The 18,343-nt window shown below is 45.0% G+C and overlaps 1 protein-coding gene across 1 annotated transcript; it reads right to left on the reverse strand.

The window, feature by feature from the left end:
• Positions 1 to 442: 442 nt before the first annotated feature.
• Positions 443 to 14,169, reverse strand: Tagln3 (transgelin 3). Its single transcript, XM_032900252.1, has 5 exons — positions 13,801 to 14,169; positions 13,303 to 13,484; positions 12,123 to 12,297; positions 2,235 to 2,337; positions 443 to 923 (listed from the first exon to the last, which is right to left on the reverse strand). The coding sequence occupies exons 2-5, from the start codon at positions 13,480 to 13,482 to the stop codon at positions 782 to 784; spliced, it is 600 nt and encodes a 199-aa protein (XP_032756143.1). The 5' UTR covers positions 13,483 to 13,484; positions 13,801 to 14,169; the 3' UTR covers positions 443 to 781.
• Positions 14,170 to 18,343: the final 4,174 nt, after the last annotated feature.

The following is an 18,343-nucleotide window of genomic DNA, read 5'->3' on the forward strand; positions in this document are numbered from 1 at the left end:
GTAAATGACAACAACTCACGGACAAGGAGGAAAAGGCTGCTCATTAAAACAGTTGTTTGAGAAAAGCACCCTTCCATCCATCTAGCCACCTATCCATCCATCTATCCATTATTTCCTTGGTACCCTTACAAAAGTTCATGACGTTTTTGTCTTACTTGCAAGGTCTAACATTATAACTACAAAACAGATGCTTAAAAAAAGTATGTCTAGGTCAAGACAGTGTAAACTTCTAACTTTAAGATCTCTAGTGGGAAAAACTATATCTAGACTTTCTGTTGAAATTATCAAGCTATATCTGATAACTACAAAAGTTTCCTCACAGTGGATCCATTTTTTACTGTTTGTGCTAATCTCACCTTGTCTACTAACTCCTGAATGAAAAAGGAAAGGAGCCATTACAATCTGCCAAGTCTCTGACAGAGAATGAAGTTACACTCTGGGACACAGACTAATTTGTTTATTAGGTACGTTCTGTAAGTCAAGGAGAGAAATTTTTTTTGGCAAATAAATAAATAAATAATCAAACAAACTGAGATCCTAGGGCACAGGAGGTCAGCGAGAGGAAGGGGAGTCTTTGCATAGTTCTAAAGGAACAGAAGGTGGCAGCAGTAGGCAGCAGTAGGCAGCGTGGATTCTCAGCAGAAGTGCAGCACTTTGCAAGAACAGGGGACAGAAGGCTTTGAGAAAGAGAAGGTGAGAAGGTGACTACCTAATTCTTTGTCACAGACGGTGGTGCGGAACATCCGTCCTCTCTACCAGGGGGCACTCACTATACAACATCTTACATGATCTGCCTGGGCATCCCGTACCCCGTCATGCCTGCCTGGGAGGCACCCTTGTTGCTGCCCATCTGCAGACCTATGACATTCTGTCCCTGGCGAAGTTGCTCCTCTGAAAATCCTCTCCGATTCTGCTGGGCTTTCCTGGATGGAAAGAGTGAGGTGGAATTAGGTCATGTGACTGTTTCAAATCCTTCTCAAGATAGGGTTACACAGGCTCTATCTGAAGCAATCAAACACACCCGTAGACTCTGTTCTGACCTACAACTCTACCATGAGCTATGGTCCACCATGAGCTATGGCTTACCCGGTCTGGGGCTGATAAGTACATTCAACTTTCCTATCCCTTATGAACCAAGATGACTCTGAGAATTTTTCATAAAAGAGAGAGAGAGAGAGAGAGGAGAGAAGAGAGAGAGAAGAGAGAAAGAGAAGAAGAGAGAGAGAGAGAGAGGAAGGAAAGAAGGAAAGAAGGAACGAAGAAAAAAAATAAAAAATTCATAGCTGGCTGCCCTTCTGGAAAACTCTCCCTCAGCTTCTCTCTTTCCCTTCAGCTTCCTTTTTAGGCTCCCTTAGTCTTCATTTCCTCACCTTCTCAGGTACCTTCTCTCAAAAAACTAACTCCTTTTACAAAACACGTCATAAGTCCCATTCCACCCTTCCCATATAGGACCGAGGATTGATCTCTGTTTTGTTGCCCAATCAATTTAGGAATTTTCAAGGAACAATTTATATTTCCTCACCAGAGAATACCAAATTCTGGTAAAGAGCTGAACTGTAAATAAGTTTGGACCCTGATAGATCATTTAAATAATTCTGAGACTACGACCAGGATTTTGATGAGTTTTCAGGAGGATTTTAGGTCAGGGTCATGTAAAGGGCACAAGCTAAGTCCTTCTATATTTCTCCAGCATGAAGAAAAAAATTAGAAAGATTAATAAAGTGGATTACCAAGTAGCTGCTATAAGCATCCCTTTCATCTGCCAGCAAAGTCCTCAGCTTGTACATCTCTGTCTCTGTTCTCACTGCCAAAAAGATCACTTAAGGAAAATGTTCTAAAAGGCCCTTTCAGTAGACTGAAAGAATCATATAATTCATCACCCAGACCAGGACTCTTTTGAGAGTCAAAGAGGAAGCTATTAGCCAACCTGCTGGGTAATAGTTATAAACGGAGATGGTACTTGGCAGAGAGACATAAATTAATCATCATTAGGTACATCAAAGAAAATTAAAAAGATAAAAGAAGAAGGAAAAGAACAAGGGAGAGGGGATGGATGGAAGTAACAGGAAACCCCAAGAACCTATGCTTTTGTTGGGAGTTGTCCAGCATCAGCCTTCTGTGCTCAGTGGGCCTTGCTATGGGACATCTTTGTTTACTTCTGTGTAGACAGCATCCGGTAGCTAAGGGGTCAGGCCCTCCCTCTGCTTTTCTATGGGAGGCAGAGAATGGCTTACCTGTGAAACCAGGACGGCTCTCCCCGGTAGCAGCCATCATCCTTGGTAACTGCAACGCTTCCCAGAGCCATCAGAGTCCTCTGCACAGCTGCCATGTCCTTCCCTGGAATTCAATTAAGAGACGAAAGCCAAGTGTGTCAGGGACAGGAATTTTGGAAGGAGGAGCTGTAACAGAGGCCACGGATGAGTACAATCAAGAGAGAATCACTAAACACTCCCAGAGTGGCCCTAATGTAAAACCTACCCTCAACCCCATTAATTATTGAATTTACACCGTAGGGCTCTTCTCATTCAAGTGTATGGGTAATAAGCACTGCAAACATTTACAGCTCGCATACAGATTCATCCCTGGCCTCATGGCTTCAGCAAGCTATGTGACCTGTCCCGGGTGATGGCCTGCAGAAGAGCACTTTCTTCATGAGTGGACAGGGAATGAGAAATTGCAGAGAAATTGGTTGCTTGCAGTCATTTGGCTTGAGACCCCAGGGGCTCGGCTCTTTTATTCTATCTGGGTTAGCAGGGTCTAAAATCATCCATGTTCATCAAATGGAGTATGCACGCAGCACTGTGGTCCACAGGCAAATGGAGAAAGCAAATGACCACAGAGAGCACTCAGGACACAAGTGACAGCCCTCTATTATGTGATGCATGGAGGAACTAATGGAGACAATAAATCACTGGCCCATGTGAGAGAGAACAGAGCGGGTGGTGGTGGTAATGAAGTTGGCTTGCGTAAGGAATGGGGACATGGTCGCACGATTGCCCACAGTGGAGGCAGTTGAGCCTTCAAGTCAGCCAGTTCCTTCCACCTTCTCTCCAATCCTTCTTTTCCAATGACTGCTAAGTCTCAAACACAGAAGAGGTGCTACCTGTGTGGGTAGGCTGCAGCTTAGATGCAGATCAAAGTCTCTGCAAAGCAGGAATGGAGGGCTGCAAACACTGAAAGGCGCTGAGGGTGGGGGCGGGGAAGAAAAGGGTGGAGAGACAGAGACAGAGACAGAGACACACAGAAAATCAGAGATAGGTACACAGAGGGGGGAGGTAGTAGGATCCTGAGAAAGGTTAAGAGCCAAATTCAAAGGCTCTCGTCAGACCCAGTGAGCCATCTGTGGTCTTCTTAGTATGCTTCCTCCAGCTCAACCACTGGGGAATGCAGATTTACAGCCGAAAGGCAGACAGAGAATGGAGCATGAACTGTAATGAAATCAACAATTGTAGCCTTCAAGGAAGTCCTGTTCAGGATGTTCATATATTCTGAGAAGACAGAGAAGATTGTCCTTTCCTCATGAGCCACCCCCCTACTGCCCCATTGTCAGCACTCATTGCAGGGTGATTGCCTGCAGTTTGTGGAGGTGAGGGTGGCCAATAGGTACGGGGAGATGCTGTCGGTGGAAATTCTCTCAGCCCCAGAAAACTGCTGGGGTGGTGGAGTTTCCATAGGAGCTGGAAGAGGAGGGATACAAGAAATACTAAGAATTTGGAGAAATGCAGAGACAAGTATTAGAACAAGTTTTCTCTTCCACAGATGAAACACCTTTCTGTACTTTGTCGCTACATAATAGGCTTTTTTTTTTTTTTAATAAAATGCACTTGTAGTAATGGCATTCAAAAAGACATGGTGGGTGTGCTCTTACACAGGGAGCTATTAAAGAGAACCTAGAAGAAAATGAATAAGTACAGGAAGTCTTAGCTAGAATCTGCCAATCAGCTCAGCTTTTACACAGAGCAGGAGGAATATAATTTTGATAGCAGGAAGGAGTGGGTCTGATGTGTACAGGATCTGCGACAATGTGGAAGGACACTTAGCAAGCCACCCATAAACATTACCCTGAACAAAGAGCTGAAATGCAAGCTTTGTTCTACCAGAGTGCAAGCCTCCTTCACAAAGAGCTGGAAATTACGTGAGCACACATGAACTCGGGAAGAACTGAGCTTCAGGCAAGGGTTGGAGATCCAGGAACTGTAGAAGCATAAAATCAACAGCACCCACCCTCCTGTCATTATAGCAGACCTGCAAGTAGCTGTATGATGGAGCTAGACACATCGGAGGGAAAGAGGTCTTATCTGACAAGAACAGACCAGAAATTTTCTTTTTCTAAAGAAAGGTTGCTAAGCAAGAGATTTCATGTAAATTATGGGATAAATGCCTTAATCACATGAGATCTTAACCTGACAGAGTGGAGATCAATCCTCTTCTATTTGTGGATGGCAAAGCTAACCCAAGATCTGCAAGCACGCTCAAAGGCACGCAGCAAGTAAATGGAGTCCCGCTCAGGCTTTTGTTGGACAGTCACTCTGCTTTACTGCCATCCTCCATGCCCCTCCCCCTTGCAAAATGGGTAGTGAACCATGTTCCTTGGCAGGAACCAGTGATCAGAGATAATGAAAGAAGTAAGGCCATTAGGAACACAGGGAATCTAACTGTGAGCATTGATCTTGGGTACCATAGGATTAAGGACACCAATCATCAAATGGTCATAAGTCATTGGGTATTTTTGTCTGAAATAATTTTGCTTTATCTTCACCCGAAGAACTTAAAAAAATATTTGGGGTCTATATGCAAATCAAGTTAGTCACCAAGATTCTAAATAATTCAGTAACTAGAAATCATCTGTCTTAGCCAGCTCAAAACTGGTCCATTTTCTTGTCATGCCTGGTGTGTTTTCTGGTAGAGACATTTGTGAAGAAGTCCAAAATTCTTGGACTGATTAGATGGGAAAGAGAGCCCTTGTCCAAACTGGCCTAGACTAGAAACTGAGATCAAGTGAGTAGTGTTAGATGGAAAGGCAGGTGGCAGGAATCGGAGCCATTTGTAGAACCTGATTCCTGTCACCAGGCATCAAATATGTAAATGTGTTAAGGAACAGTGAGGTCAAGAATGATCTGTGCATTGTACTGGGTATAAAATAACAAGAGCCAAACTGCTTTATTATGGCCAACTGTCTGCCTTCTTAACGCAGCTTACAAAATGATGCAAGTGCAAAAGTGGCCATTACAACTTGATTCAGAGCACAATCCCAAGCTTTTCATCTGTTTATTGGAATGGGCAGAGGGGGAGTCTCTCCAAACTTAGTATAGGAATATTCAAGGTTTTTACCCATGAGAAATTGATTTAGAAAGCCCTAAGAGTCTACATTATAATCAGCTAAGCTTGGTAAATATTCTACAGGTGATTCAGACCATCAGTGTGAGAAACACGCTTTATCTGGTGATTCCCAGCTAGTCTGACTGTCAGAATAACTAAGCAGCCTAAATATCCAGATTCTGGGGTAATCTCCCATGACAATCCTTACATAGCAAATAGACATGTAAGCCTCACTCTGAAAGTTTGGTCCTATTCAGTTTTTTAACATCATAGTGCCTGACGCATGCTAAGAATTATGTAAAATTTGTTAAACACTAACTTCTTCCTTTGGAGACATCTTCCACACAATCAGATGAATAAAGCTGATTGCTAGAAGCATTTTGATCCATGCTGGAAGTCTGCCTGCCCAGAAACACTTTGCTTCCTGAAAGCCATGCTGGACACTTTGGCAAATGCTTATGACTAAAGTAATTCCACTCAATACTGTTCTCTCAAGAAAATAAGGAAATACAACTCCATAAGACAGAATATTCCAGGGCTGACCATTTTCCAAATGCAAGCATGACATGAAGGAGACAGTCCTGATGATGACCTAAGAGTCTGCCACTGACCATGAGAAGGAAAGTGACACAGGAAGAAGTCAACCTCATAATAACAGGCTGCCTGGTTTCTTTTATTTCTTTATCACGAGAAGTTAATATCAGACGAGGTTTTTTTTTTTTAAAGAGCTAATAGAATCTGAATAGATAACACACTGTCACACTAACTGTGACATCCCTGGAAAACCAGGGAGACAGTAGAAAGAGCAATGATTACCAGGGAAGATGATGGAAAAGGATGAAGGGATGGGCCACAGAAGATTTTTAAGATAGGGATCATAGGCTGTGTGATGCTAGACACATGTGTCCAAACTCATAGACTGTACAACAGCCAGGGTGAGCCCTACTGTAGAGTGTGGGCCTTGGGTGATAACAATGCATCAGTCAAGGCTTAGGAATAATAACGACTGTACCGTCCACATGGCCAGGATGATATGGGAAGGCTATGTGTGCATTAGGGCATGTAGAAGGTATCTGTACTTTCCTCTTAATTGTGCTGCCAACCCAAATTGAACAATGAACTCTTAAGAAAAAGGAGTTGATTGAATGATTGACAGCTTGTGTTGTGTCATCCAGCAAGCCTTTTCTGTGTCGGGCAGTGGTGGGCACTTAAGTCAGGAGTCATTGTTGCCCTGTTTTCTCTCCTTACCTAACCCCTTCTTTGTTTCTTTTTAAAGTAGGCCTCGCACTGTAGCCCAAACAGACCTCAGCCTCCCAAGGGCCACTATACCAACTTTGTACTGTAATGCTGTCTTACTACAAAAAGCAATAGCACCTCCAAAATAGCCATAAACCCCAAACTACTAATCAGTAAGCCTTAGATAGTGGAGCCCAGAGTTCTGCCTTGTGATGTCCCACCTCTGAAGAAGCATTAGTGCTTATAAAATTTGAATTTTACATGAAGACACACCAATGAGAGATTTACCCTCTTACATTTACATTCAAGATTCCTATGCATACCTTACAGAGGTCTGCACGGGGTCCTTCGTGGACATATCATAGCTATCAGTTTAGTATCTATGGGAATCCTCACTGGGAGAATGAGTGGATCTCTGTCTCTTGTGCCTGCTTTTGGGATTCTTTTTTTCTTGTTGGGTTTCCAGGTCCAACTCCAATATAAAAGCTTTTCTTTCATCTTATTATAATAATTTATGTTGTCCTGTTTGGTTATTAGCTCTTAGAAGCCTATGGTCTTCTAGGAGAGACAGAAAAGCAAGTAGATCTGGAAGGAAAGAAAGGTGGGGAGAAACTAGGAGGAGTGGAGGGAAAGGAAACCATAATCAGACTATATCGTATGAGAAAAGAATCTATTTTCAATAAAAAGAAATCAGAAATAAGAGGATACAGGGATAAACAGAGGTAATGGAGAAGTCACTTTAGAAAAGCAATGTAACTCTTAAAGTCAGTCTTAAATATTTGTTTCCTACCTACTATTTTTCATTGGTCTCGACCCAGTCTGATGACGCTTAGAAAGTGTACACACACAAGCAAACTGTAAAAGAAAAATTATCCCGTCTCCTTGAGAGACTATTGCTACAGTCCAGGGAGAAATGTCAGACTGCAGACTGAGTGTTCTCTCTGGATTTTATGGACCTTTATTGCTTGCCTTCTGGCCAGAGGGAAGAGAAGTTGTAAGGTGAGGGTTCTCAAAGTGGGGCTCCCAGGCCTGCAGAAGCAGTGTCACCTACAAGGTGGTAAGAAATACAAACTCTTGGGCCTCGCTGCAGACGTAACATGTCAGAAATGTGTCTGTCAATTATACTACATGGCTGTGCTACACGCTGGAGTTTGACAATCACTGCAAAAAGAGAAGATCACAGAATACAGTCGCCAGCAGCCCTTCAGAGTAAATGCAGCTGAGGGTGCTGCATGGGAAAATGGAGGAGCAGGCATCTGTGATGGCCCTGCTGGTACCTCACAGTATCCCCAAATCAGTTCAAGCTAGGTGAAATGTGTCTTCACTGCCTGCCGCTGAGGAAGAGCCCGTGTAGTGGCACCTTTTGAGAGGCTCTACACTTCCCTGTAAACAACACCTTCTAGATTCCCAGGATCAGCAGAAAAGAACAGACATCACAAAAGCATGCGTCCATTATCCTCTATCGCTGCAACTCTTGAGAAGAATAATCGGGTTGCTTGCTCTTTGAGTACTGTCTGCTCTCGGACATTTGAGAATTCTTAACATTTGACACTAAGTGGTTCTACAAAGAGGCCCCAAAGGTCACTGCTGATGAGCTTATGGTGGCAGAAGAAAAGTCAGAATTGATCAGGCAACTAGGAATCATATATCAGGCTAGAGCTTTAATGCATTTGCTCCATTAATACATCTAGGGTTTGGGGGTGCCAGACCAATGCACCAAGCCTCTAGGCAGCTGAATGCCATAAACAGAGTCACACAACTAGGATCACTGAAAAGAAGGGTTTCAACGCATCTACTCTAAAACCCATGCTATTATCATTCTACCAAGGTCTCCTGGGTCTGAAATTGGCAGTGCAATGTGTCATAGGGAAAGATGACAAAGTCAATGAGTGGAAAAGTCAATAAAGTCACCTGTATGAATGGCTAAGATGGTGAAGGTCATCCAGGCAACCCTATCGGCCCCTAAGTGTGGCTATTAATCAATCCATCTTTTTAAGAGGAATCTCTGTCTTTCCAGTCCCCACCCCTTCTATTAGTTTTAGAAAGGGCAGGCCAGGGACATATACTTACAGTCCAACTTAGCAGACACTGTCTGAGCATCTCTGACACATCACCTCCTTTGTTCTCCAGATCGAGTCTATGAAATAGGTTTTATTATCCCCATTTGATGCGGGGGGAAATAGAGAGCACCACACAGGTTTGGTCCAGGCTGTCTAGCTTCACTGCACCTCCCAAGATGCTTGCTGTAGTTTTTCTGACCAAACCTCAGACCCGAATGCTCACTTTCTCTTGAGTGGTTTCTTCCTGTTCCACACATGCACGTGTGGACTACTGTTGTTCCCTCTCTCCTCTCTCTCATTTAGTACTCATAGCAAAGACGCTGCAGGCTTGCCTGGAGTGTTCCGTCCTCTGAGTCAGCTGAAACGGCCCCACCCCTGCCCTTTATAGGCGTCTGTGACAATAGTAAAAGGAGCCTGCCAGATCATTTACTTGTTCTCCTCATAGAGGAAGACTTCTCCACTCCCCTTCCATCCTTTCCAATGGTCCTCACCTTTCCCCATCACCCCTAGTGATGGCCCCTCTGGTCCTTCCCCAATAGGCTATGGTAACTTTGTCGAGTATCTGTCTCTATGATCAAGCTGCCGTGTGGGTTTCTTTTGGAAGAATCTCGTATCTTTATTGATCCCAGGTCTCTTCCAAACAATGTAACGGGTGATGGGTGCTTCTGGGTCCCTGCCTATATGAGTAACTGAAGCTCAAATAAGAAGGCAAACATGGGCCCCTGCAGCTTTACTGGTCAGCAATACAGAAGCAGCTTGGAAAGGCACTGGCCAACAGTGGGCAAACAGAGCTGTCCTTAGGAAGCACGTGCCAAGCAAAGGAAATGGGGTACTGAGAGCAGCCAAGCGTAAAATACCTGCAGAGGAGAAAGAGAAGTGCCTAGGAAAGGGGGTGGGGACTCACAGCAACCACGGCTGCCACAATTGTGGTTCAGGAGTGACTGTAAACGGAGGATGGGATGGCATCCCCAGACAAGGAGTAGAATTGTAGGGAAAGTGTGTTGAGCTGTGCAAGTGGCTAGTCTGATGTCTGATATCTGTGTGGTACACAGTGTATACATCCTCACACAGCCCTGTCACAAAAACACGCGCCAACCCTGCTCCGTGATTACAGTTTAGTCATCATCCAGTACAAACAGCTGCTGCAGAAGGGACCAGAGCCTCACATGCTCAGTCCACAATCTACGCTACCAATGCCATCCCACCCACTTCTCTGTTCAAAGCAACCTGCTTTCTACTCCTACGCTCTGCAGCATGGTAAACAGTTCTAGCCTGGGCTTCAGACAATGGTCCTGGGAAACATCATGTCTAAGCCAGCTTCTTCAAGATCAGCTCTCCCTGGGGCTTCCAGGAAGTCATTTGGACACTCGTACATGTCTGCTTCCCTATATTACGGTCTCTGGCCCATCCCTGTATTTTGCATAGTTCACCTAGTGTTTCTGTGACCTGCCAATCACAGCACCTTCAGAAAAATCCTCCTCATTTCCTCTAAAGCCCCGTGCTTCTCCACTGGGGGATGGTGCAGGGTGTAGAGAATGATGACTTGTATTGCCTGTCTTACTCTCCCTATCTAGAAGCATTATCGTATTCAGAGAGACACCTCAGGTTGCTCCAGTAATTTTTATGCACCCTAGCTTTCTTCTTCCTCCAAGAGGATCTAACACAGAGGCAGGAGTGCAGAGCGCTACATAGTTTGCTCGCCCAGAATTACTGCTTTTTCTCTCTCCTCTTGTTTTGGGTACCCCCATCCCACAGTATAAAGCTCCTCTCCATGTATTTGGGTAAAGGGAGTAAATGGGGAAGGGAGGAAGGCTGACCCTTCAGTGATGGAGATGGGAAGACAACCTCTAGACCTACTTCCCCCATGTCTCCAGGGTCCTGCCTCTTCCGTACTCCCTGGACAAGGTTGCTCACCAGGGCTTCTCTCATTTGCTCTAACACCTATTGGTTTCCCACAGCCTTGACTCCTCCTCCTCCATCCTCCTCTGCCTCCCTGGCATCAACAGTTAGTCACCGCTGTGACTCAACAGCACATCCATGGTATAGAAGAAGAGAGCTAAGGCTCCTGGCCAAAGAATGCTGTGGCCTGTCGAGCACCATCTTGTGTTTTGGCACTAGAGCCTAGGGTGGAATCTCAGGTCTGTGAGGTTATGAGTGTTCTGACAGACATACACAGCCAGGGGCAGGTAGGTGGCATTGTCTGTGGAGTGAGTGTGGGGGAGGGGGTTGAAAAACGTTTCCATCATAGTTCCGTGAGAAGCTCATGTGGCACTGTCCAGAGCTCTTAGCTCTGTGCTGCTAGTGATGGCAATATCAGGGAAAAGAAACTGCTATTATCTGTGGAGAGTCACCACAATTTTGACCTGGAAATCAAGCCTCAGTGAGGCCATCCCATGGAGAATTAGAGGTAGATGTCTATGAGGTCTGCTGCCGTGGCTAGCATTTCAGATATCTGAGTTTCTGAGTGACAGCTAAATACAGGACCAGTCCCCTGGCCTCGTCAGGTCTGAACTACTCACCCATCGAAGAAGCTCTCTTTGAATAGAGGCTTGAGGTAATGGCCCTTAGAATATCCACACCTCTTGATCAAAGTAGCATTATTCCGCTGTCACTGTCAGCAGAACCATTTGGGTCACCACCCGGAAGATCCTGTTTGCTGCACTGCGATGACATCCAGTGACAATGAGCATGCCCATCAATCTGTCAGCTAGACAGTAGGTCTCTCTGTGCCTCAGGCAAGCCTGGTCGTGGCTGTATGGACTAATATGCACATTATCACTAAAAGGGACTTGAAGCCTTATGACTATTCGTCACTCAAATTCTCCAGCAATATCTTCAACTCCACATCGTTTTCTCCAATAGTGGGTTGCTATCTATATATGTCCAGAGATGAGATCCAATCTAAATAGCTTTGTGAGATTCTTCTCGCCAGGTCAATTCACAAATGTGAATGAAAAGTCACTTAGTAGTCTCCCTAAGCAGAATAAGCAGCTAGAAGATACAGTTACCATGCTCTAGATAATTGTTTAACAAAAAGATGGAGAGCTGTTTTTTTCCTCAGATTGAATGACAGAGGGAACACCAGATGGCTTTGTCTGCAAGCCCCACTGCTGATGAGTCAGGAGAGCACTCGTTCACTCCTGCCTCCTTTCTCTTCCACTAAGTGTGATTTGTTATGGAAGGCTCACTAGAGGAAAAGACAGTCGTGTAACCAGTTCACTTCTGCGGACACTTTCACTCACACATTTAGCCACTAGTTTGGTAAGGTTCTTGCCATATCCTCAAGATGTGTCCTTCTGTAGGACAGGACCCCTATCCCTATAAAGCGTCACAAACAGGAAGGCCAACCCTGTTCCTGGGATGACAGCTGAGAATGCACTTCCCTTCCCCCAAGAAGCACAGGGAAGCCCTATATAAGTGGCTTTTATAAGTAGAGGACAGAGAACAGAGGACGTACCAGAATGGGAGTCCAGGGGAAACAGACCTAAAGACAGAAGGGCTGTTTACCTTCCCATAGATCCACTGTTTGAAAAATGTCAGTGGTCCTGACGCCATAGACCTCGGCAGCCTTCAGGAACTGAGAGATTTGTTCCATCTGCTTAAAAGCCATCTTTGACTCTGAGATCTTGGGGATGGGTTCTTGTCCTGGTGGATATAAACTGTTTATCAGCTTGCACAGGACCTGAAGGGAGTGTGAGGACAGAGGATTAGTGTTTCTCTTTGCAATAAATGTCACAGGTCAGAAGTGAATGGTGCATCTACACACACACACACACACACACACACCACAGAAGACCCCAGGGAGCCCATTCCCAGACAGCTAGCTGACCACAACAATCTTGCAGCCGGAACCCGGTTCCCTCCTTGAAAACGATAAACGATGCTGGGTGATGAGGAAATGATCTCACATTCTTAATGGAGGATGCGTTGGAGGTTCATGGGGAAACGGGAGGATTCTGATCTGCTCTCTGGGATCTGCTGTCTTCACTAACTCATCCTATGTAAGTTTGTGATGTGTCAAAGAACTGAACTGGGTCTTCTCACAGACTCTTGGAAGCGAAGCCCTAGGATAACCCAACAGATTGATGGGATAGCAGTTATGTAACAGTAAATCAGAGCTTGGCAGAAAAGATGGGCTTCTTTGACTCAGCTGAGCGATCCTCCTGGACCCCAAACACACACAGTATCTGGGCAGATCAGCACTTATCAAATAAGGATTCCCTTCCTGTTCAGGGGCACTCATCTCCTCAAGAGTTCCTGAGCATCTCCCAGGGGTACAGTTTCCCCGGGGGAAGACAAGTTGCCTAGCCTGACCCCTTCCTTTGTTTCACTGTAACTAGCTGGCTCCCTTGGGGGTAAGAACAACCCAGGAAGGCTGAGGAGATCACACAGCAGCGCTAAGCTCTACTCTGCATGGAACTATCAAAAGGGCTTCAATTTTGCTTACAGCTCAGAAGGAAGCTTGATGCCCAGATGGGTGGAGAATCCTCTAAACTGGCTAGGGAATTGTGCAGAGAGCCCTCAGAATTACAGCCAGCCCTGGAGAAATAAAAGGCACGCTCATCTCTCCTGGTGAGACCCAGACCTTGGCAACAGAGGATCTCTCGGGGATTCACAGGGAAAGAAAGGGTCCTAGGAGAGCTTCCCTGCCCAGCGCCCCAACAACCAATATCCTTGCCTGCCTTACCGTCCCGTCCATCAACCATTTCTGAAAATGGGTCCTGCCCGGGGGCGGGTGCTCTATATCCTCAGCACACTGCAGGATGATCCAGTCCACAAGCTTGTTCTCCAGGTCCGCGTCATATTTCTGCTCAATCTTCTCCTGCACCTCTCGGCTTAAGCCGTAGCTCGGACCCCTGTTAGCCATCTCTGGAAGAGAAGAGAGGACACCCGCGGCATCCACACAATAGCAGCCACAGGAGCTCCCGGGTTTCCTGAGAACCCGGCTGGGATGTGGCAGGGAGGCCGAACCCAGCAGCAGCAAAGCGGGCAGAAAGCCGGGCGTGGTTTAAATCAAGGAGCCAATGAAGCCAATGGGGTTTCACCTACAAACGGGAAAGAAAAGCGCAGCCACGCGCCATGGACTGTAGAATAAAGCCCCGGCCGGCCCATGGGGGGCTGGGAACCCCCCCTCCCCCTCTCTGTCCTGCCTGTCAGGCAGACCAGATGATGTACATGGACTCACTAGTGAGCCTAACCCCTCAGACAGACGGTAGGGGGTGGGCGATGGTTGCTTGCTCCCTGCTCTCAGCAGCACTTTGCTAGAGATTCCCAGAGAAGGTGGGAGAAAGGATGTCTCAACATTCAGCCGCTGTTGGTGCGAGGATCCTGGAAGCAAGGCGCTCAGATTTGATTTTCTCACGGCTGAGGAGGGTCAAACCAGGGCTGTTGCTAAGAGCCCTCCAAAACCAGCCCTCTCCTAGTCAGGCCAGACCGCCTGCCTCCCGCTGGGAGCTTCTTTCTCTGCCGCGCAATCCTTTCTTCTCCGCTGGGAAACCCAGCATTGTAACCAAGGCCCCACACAGCAGCCTAAGGGGACCTGGGCCTCTGGGAGGGTCCATTCTGCTAAGTGCCCATCTGCCAGGAATAGCCAAATCACTTTAACCTTGCATTGAAGTGACAGTTGTTACAGGACAGGATGGAGTGGGGGTGGGGGACGCTGGAAGCTGCAACCATTTACTTAAGCTGTCAACCCAGTTTCATCCAGAAACTTCCAACCCGTAGAAAACCTCTGTGGCTTGGTTTGGCTCTATTCAAGGAGTAAATCTTTTAAATGTTATTTTAAACTAAAACATATTTGTAATCAAACAGAAGTCTGTCAGTACCCTAAAAGTTTTGGTAGATTGCATTCAGGGCATAGATATACATGCAGACAAAACACTCATGCACATAAAACAAAAATTTAAAATTAATATTTTTTTAAAAGGTGAAAAGTCCTTAGAATCAGCAAGAAAACTGCGGCTGGAACGTCAGGCGGCTCCAGGTAATAAAGCAGTGTGCTTGCAAGGGTCTGTGCTTGCAAGGGTCTGTGGTTAGATTTTTCAGTAATTTTTAGGGTCAGTTGGCAAATTCTGTCATCTTTAGTTATCCGATTATATAAGTGAATTACATTACATAGATGAAGTATCCAAAATGAATTGCTTTTTACTTTTGTTACATTCCCAATAATCTATGTTCCTGGGGATATTTGTATCCATGTCTCTACAGAAGGTAAGCAATGAATAATAGTGTGGTCCTGTACATTTCTTCCCCACGCTGCTTTCAGAGATGCCACAGCGGCAGATTGAAACTGGTCCTGATTTGAATCCATGTCCCAAGGATGGTGGCAAGTACAGACAGTAAAAAGCCAGTTGTCAAGCACTTACCAGCCTTACATTGATTTGCCATGCAAGAGAATTTGAATATTTTCAGGAGGAAGAAAACCACCACATCTTGGATAAAAGGCGAGAGGCTCATCTGGCTGATGTAACTAAATGAATGTAGTGCTACTTAACTGCAGACGCACTCACAGGTAGAGATAATGAAAGTTGGTCCTGCTACTTTGAGAGCCCCCATGGTCCGTCTGAGATCCTTGTTTTATAAGTCTGGTGCTCAAGAGAATTATCTGACTGGTAGAAACATACTTGAGTCATCCGCTTGTTAGGTGGCAGTTAAAAGCATAAGCCTGGGTGATGCCTGGGTGATGCTGTTCAAGGAAGTAACATGAAAAGACTACCAGGGCCAGATCTAAAGGAAAATTGTCATTACAAACTGGGCAAGGAGAGAGGAGGCCCAGGGGAATTCAGGCACCTTGTCAGTCACGGCTGTTTGAGGATAAGAAACTAAGTCCAAACTCAAAAGTGCTTGAAAGGAAGTGATTGGAGTCCCAGCAGAGGGTTTCAAGGCGGTAAATTCTATCAATAATGTCAGGCAAAGCACTGTCATGGCAGAGAACAGAGGAGCCAACATCCGGCAGTAAGAGGGATGGGGCTGAATCAAGGCTTCAAAGAGAAACTGACAGGCTCAGACCTTGCGGTGCTTCAGGCTATGAATGAAGACTCAGTGAGCTTCATTAATTGGTTAAAGAAAGCTAAGCTCTCAGTAACTCTGAAAATACCAGTATAAACGAGGCAAAATGGGAAATGACACGTTCCCTAAAATATATATTTAGAGTAGAAACTTGCCTGCATTTTTCTAGATATAGTCTCTATCTCCTATTTTTGTCATAATTCAAGTAACTCCATTCCTGGAGATCAACACCATCTTCTGGCCTCCTCTGGCACTTAATATGCATGTGGGTACATGATTTTGCGAAGACGCACACACAGAAACATATTTTTCTTAAAAAGAGATGTTTAAAACAGTCAGTTGGCCCTCCATATATATAAAGATTCCACATCGAAGATCCAAATTAAATATATGTGTATACACACACACACACACACACACACACACACACACACATAAGAAAATAAAATAAATCAAACAAACAAAAAAACAAGACAAAAAAAACCCCAAACTCAACTCAAAAAACACAAAAGCAAAACAAAAAGCCCTTGTCTGGACATGGCGCAGCAGTGCAGTGCGTGCCTATAATTCCAAGATTAGAAGGTTGAAAGCAGGACCATGAGTTCGAGGCCATCCTGGAAAAAAAAATAAAGGCAAGAGAGGTATTTTGTTTTGAAAATGTAATTTCCCCTTATTGTCCCTAAGAAATATAGCATAAGAAATATTTCTATTTGTCTTTGCACTGTATTCTAAATACTCTAGAAAGGAAGTGTTTTAGGCGCTGCACGCATGGGCTCTAACCAAATCCTACTCCACATGAGGGACTTCAGTATTTTGTAATTTTGACAGCCTCGGCGGGCACTGGAACTAGTTCTGACACAGCAATGGCTGCACCTAGCATGCACTTGCTCCTTTTTCTTTGTTTGATGAGTTTTTGCTTCTTTTCTTCCATTTTGTTTTGTTTTGAGACAAGGTTTCTCTGTGTAGCCCTGGTTATCTTAGAACCCACTCTGCAGAACAGGCTGGCCTTGAACTCAGATCCATCTGCTTCTACTTCTCAAGTGCTGGGATTAAAGGTGAGCACCACACACTTTTCCAACTGTTCCAAATCCAGGGACCATTTAGCATACTCACTATAGGGATTGTCCTGGGAATGATAGCCCTCTTTTAGCTCTATCACTATGCCTTATAAATCAGCCTTGCTCAGAGCTCCTTTAAATATTTTTATTGGCTGAACTTGCATACCCTAAAACCACAAAACTGGAAACCATAATAGATAATCAAAAGACCAGTTTGATTTAAAAAAAAAAAGCCAAAGTAGTAGGAAACAACAACAAAAAATTCTACAAAAATATCACTGAATCATTGAGTTTGTTTCGTATTGGCCATCTACGCTAGGCTCGCTCAGGGCCTATATCTAAGTGTGGTTTATATACCCTGTAAGATTCCATTGGAGAAAAACTACACTTTCCTTTGCAGGCAGCTGTCAATTGGAGACAGCTTCTTGGTTAGGGATGAGGACTCCTGTACACTCCCACTCCAACCCTCTCAGTGCGGAGACCCTGCATGGCTTGAATCCGTGCAGGCCCTGTGTATGCTACCCTTGTCTCTGTGAGTTCTTAGGTAAGTCGGTCCTATTTTGTCTAAAGGTACTATGTAGTAGGACCTTAGTAGGTTTGTTTTCCTAGTGTCATCTATCGGTTCTTGCTGTTACAGTCTCTCTACCTCCTCTCTAAATAGTACCCTGAAGGGAGGGGTTTGATGAAGATTTAGGACTAGCTGTTCCCAAATCTCTCTCTGTATATTACCCAGTCGTGGGTCTCTGTGTTAGTTCCTATCTACTCTAAATGATGGCTGAGCACTTATCAGTGGGATAAGTTATTAGGAGTTATTAGTTAGTGGAATGTTATTAGGAGTCCCTTATTGCTCTTCCTTTAGCAGAACAATAGTTGGTTTCCCCATAGGCCTATGGCTTATCTAGTCTAAGGTTCTTGACCACTGACCTGTGTTAGGTATGGGTTCCATCTCTTAAGAGTGGGCCCTTCAGCCAACCAGAGTGATTGGCTTCTTCCACATCTGTACCACTGTTGTTACCTCAGTGCATCTTGCAGGCAGGTCATGTGGATCACAGGGTTGGTACCTTTCTCGTGTGGTAACATGAAGAATGCACTCATTACTTCAGTACTACAGACAGTACTACGGACGCCAGTCATTAGGGGTGAAAGCTTTAGACACCAGCTCAACCTCTCTGTTCAATGAGATATGCAAGCATTGTCTTAGCAGTAGGACCGTACCATGGGTTTGTGGAATAGCCTTGGCAATAGCCTGAGTTGTTTAAGCGTTTCCATGGTGACCCTGTGGCCAAAAGTTCAATTCGATGTAACTGGAAGTTTTACTTGATGGTGAAAATATCAATGTAATCTCATTTGAATTCTGTGATGTTAACTCCTGCCAAACTAAATAAGGCTTTCCTTTTGTTAAAACACACACACACACACACACACACACACACACACACACACACACACACACACAAAAACTGGGGGGAAGGCACTGAACATCTGCATAAACATGAAAAAATACCAATCCAATCTGAGGTCTTCCTGTTAGGAAATCATAGGTCCTTTGGTTTTAAAAGCCTCACCACTTCCTTGCTTCCTTTTTCCTATAGCATTATGGGTTGGTGACCATCAGTTCCTCACGGGACTATGTTCCACGCAGAAGACAAAAACCAGGAAGCT

This window comes from Rattus rattus, chromosome 4 (genome assembly GCF_011064425.1).
Source record: "Rattus rattus isolate New Zealand chromosome 4, Rrattus_CSIRO_v1, whole genome shotgun sequence".
Classification (NCBI taxonomy): Eukaryota; Metazoa; Chordata; class Mammalia; order Rodentia; family Muridae; genus Rattus; species Rattus rattus.

Coding starts and splice junctions, on each gene's coding strand:
- Tagln3 (XM_032900252.1), bottom strand. CDS start 13,482: ATGGCTAACAGGGGTCCGAGCTACGGCTTAAGCCGAGAGGTGCAGGAG. Junction 12,298..13,302: donor AATGGTTGATGGACGGGACG/GTAAGGCAGGCA, acceptor CACTCCCTTCAG/GTCCTGTGCAAGCTGATAAA. Junction 2,338..12,122: donor AACAGTGGATCTATGGGAAG/GTAAACAGCCCT, acceptor ATTGAATTCCAG/GGAAGGACATGGCAGCTGTG.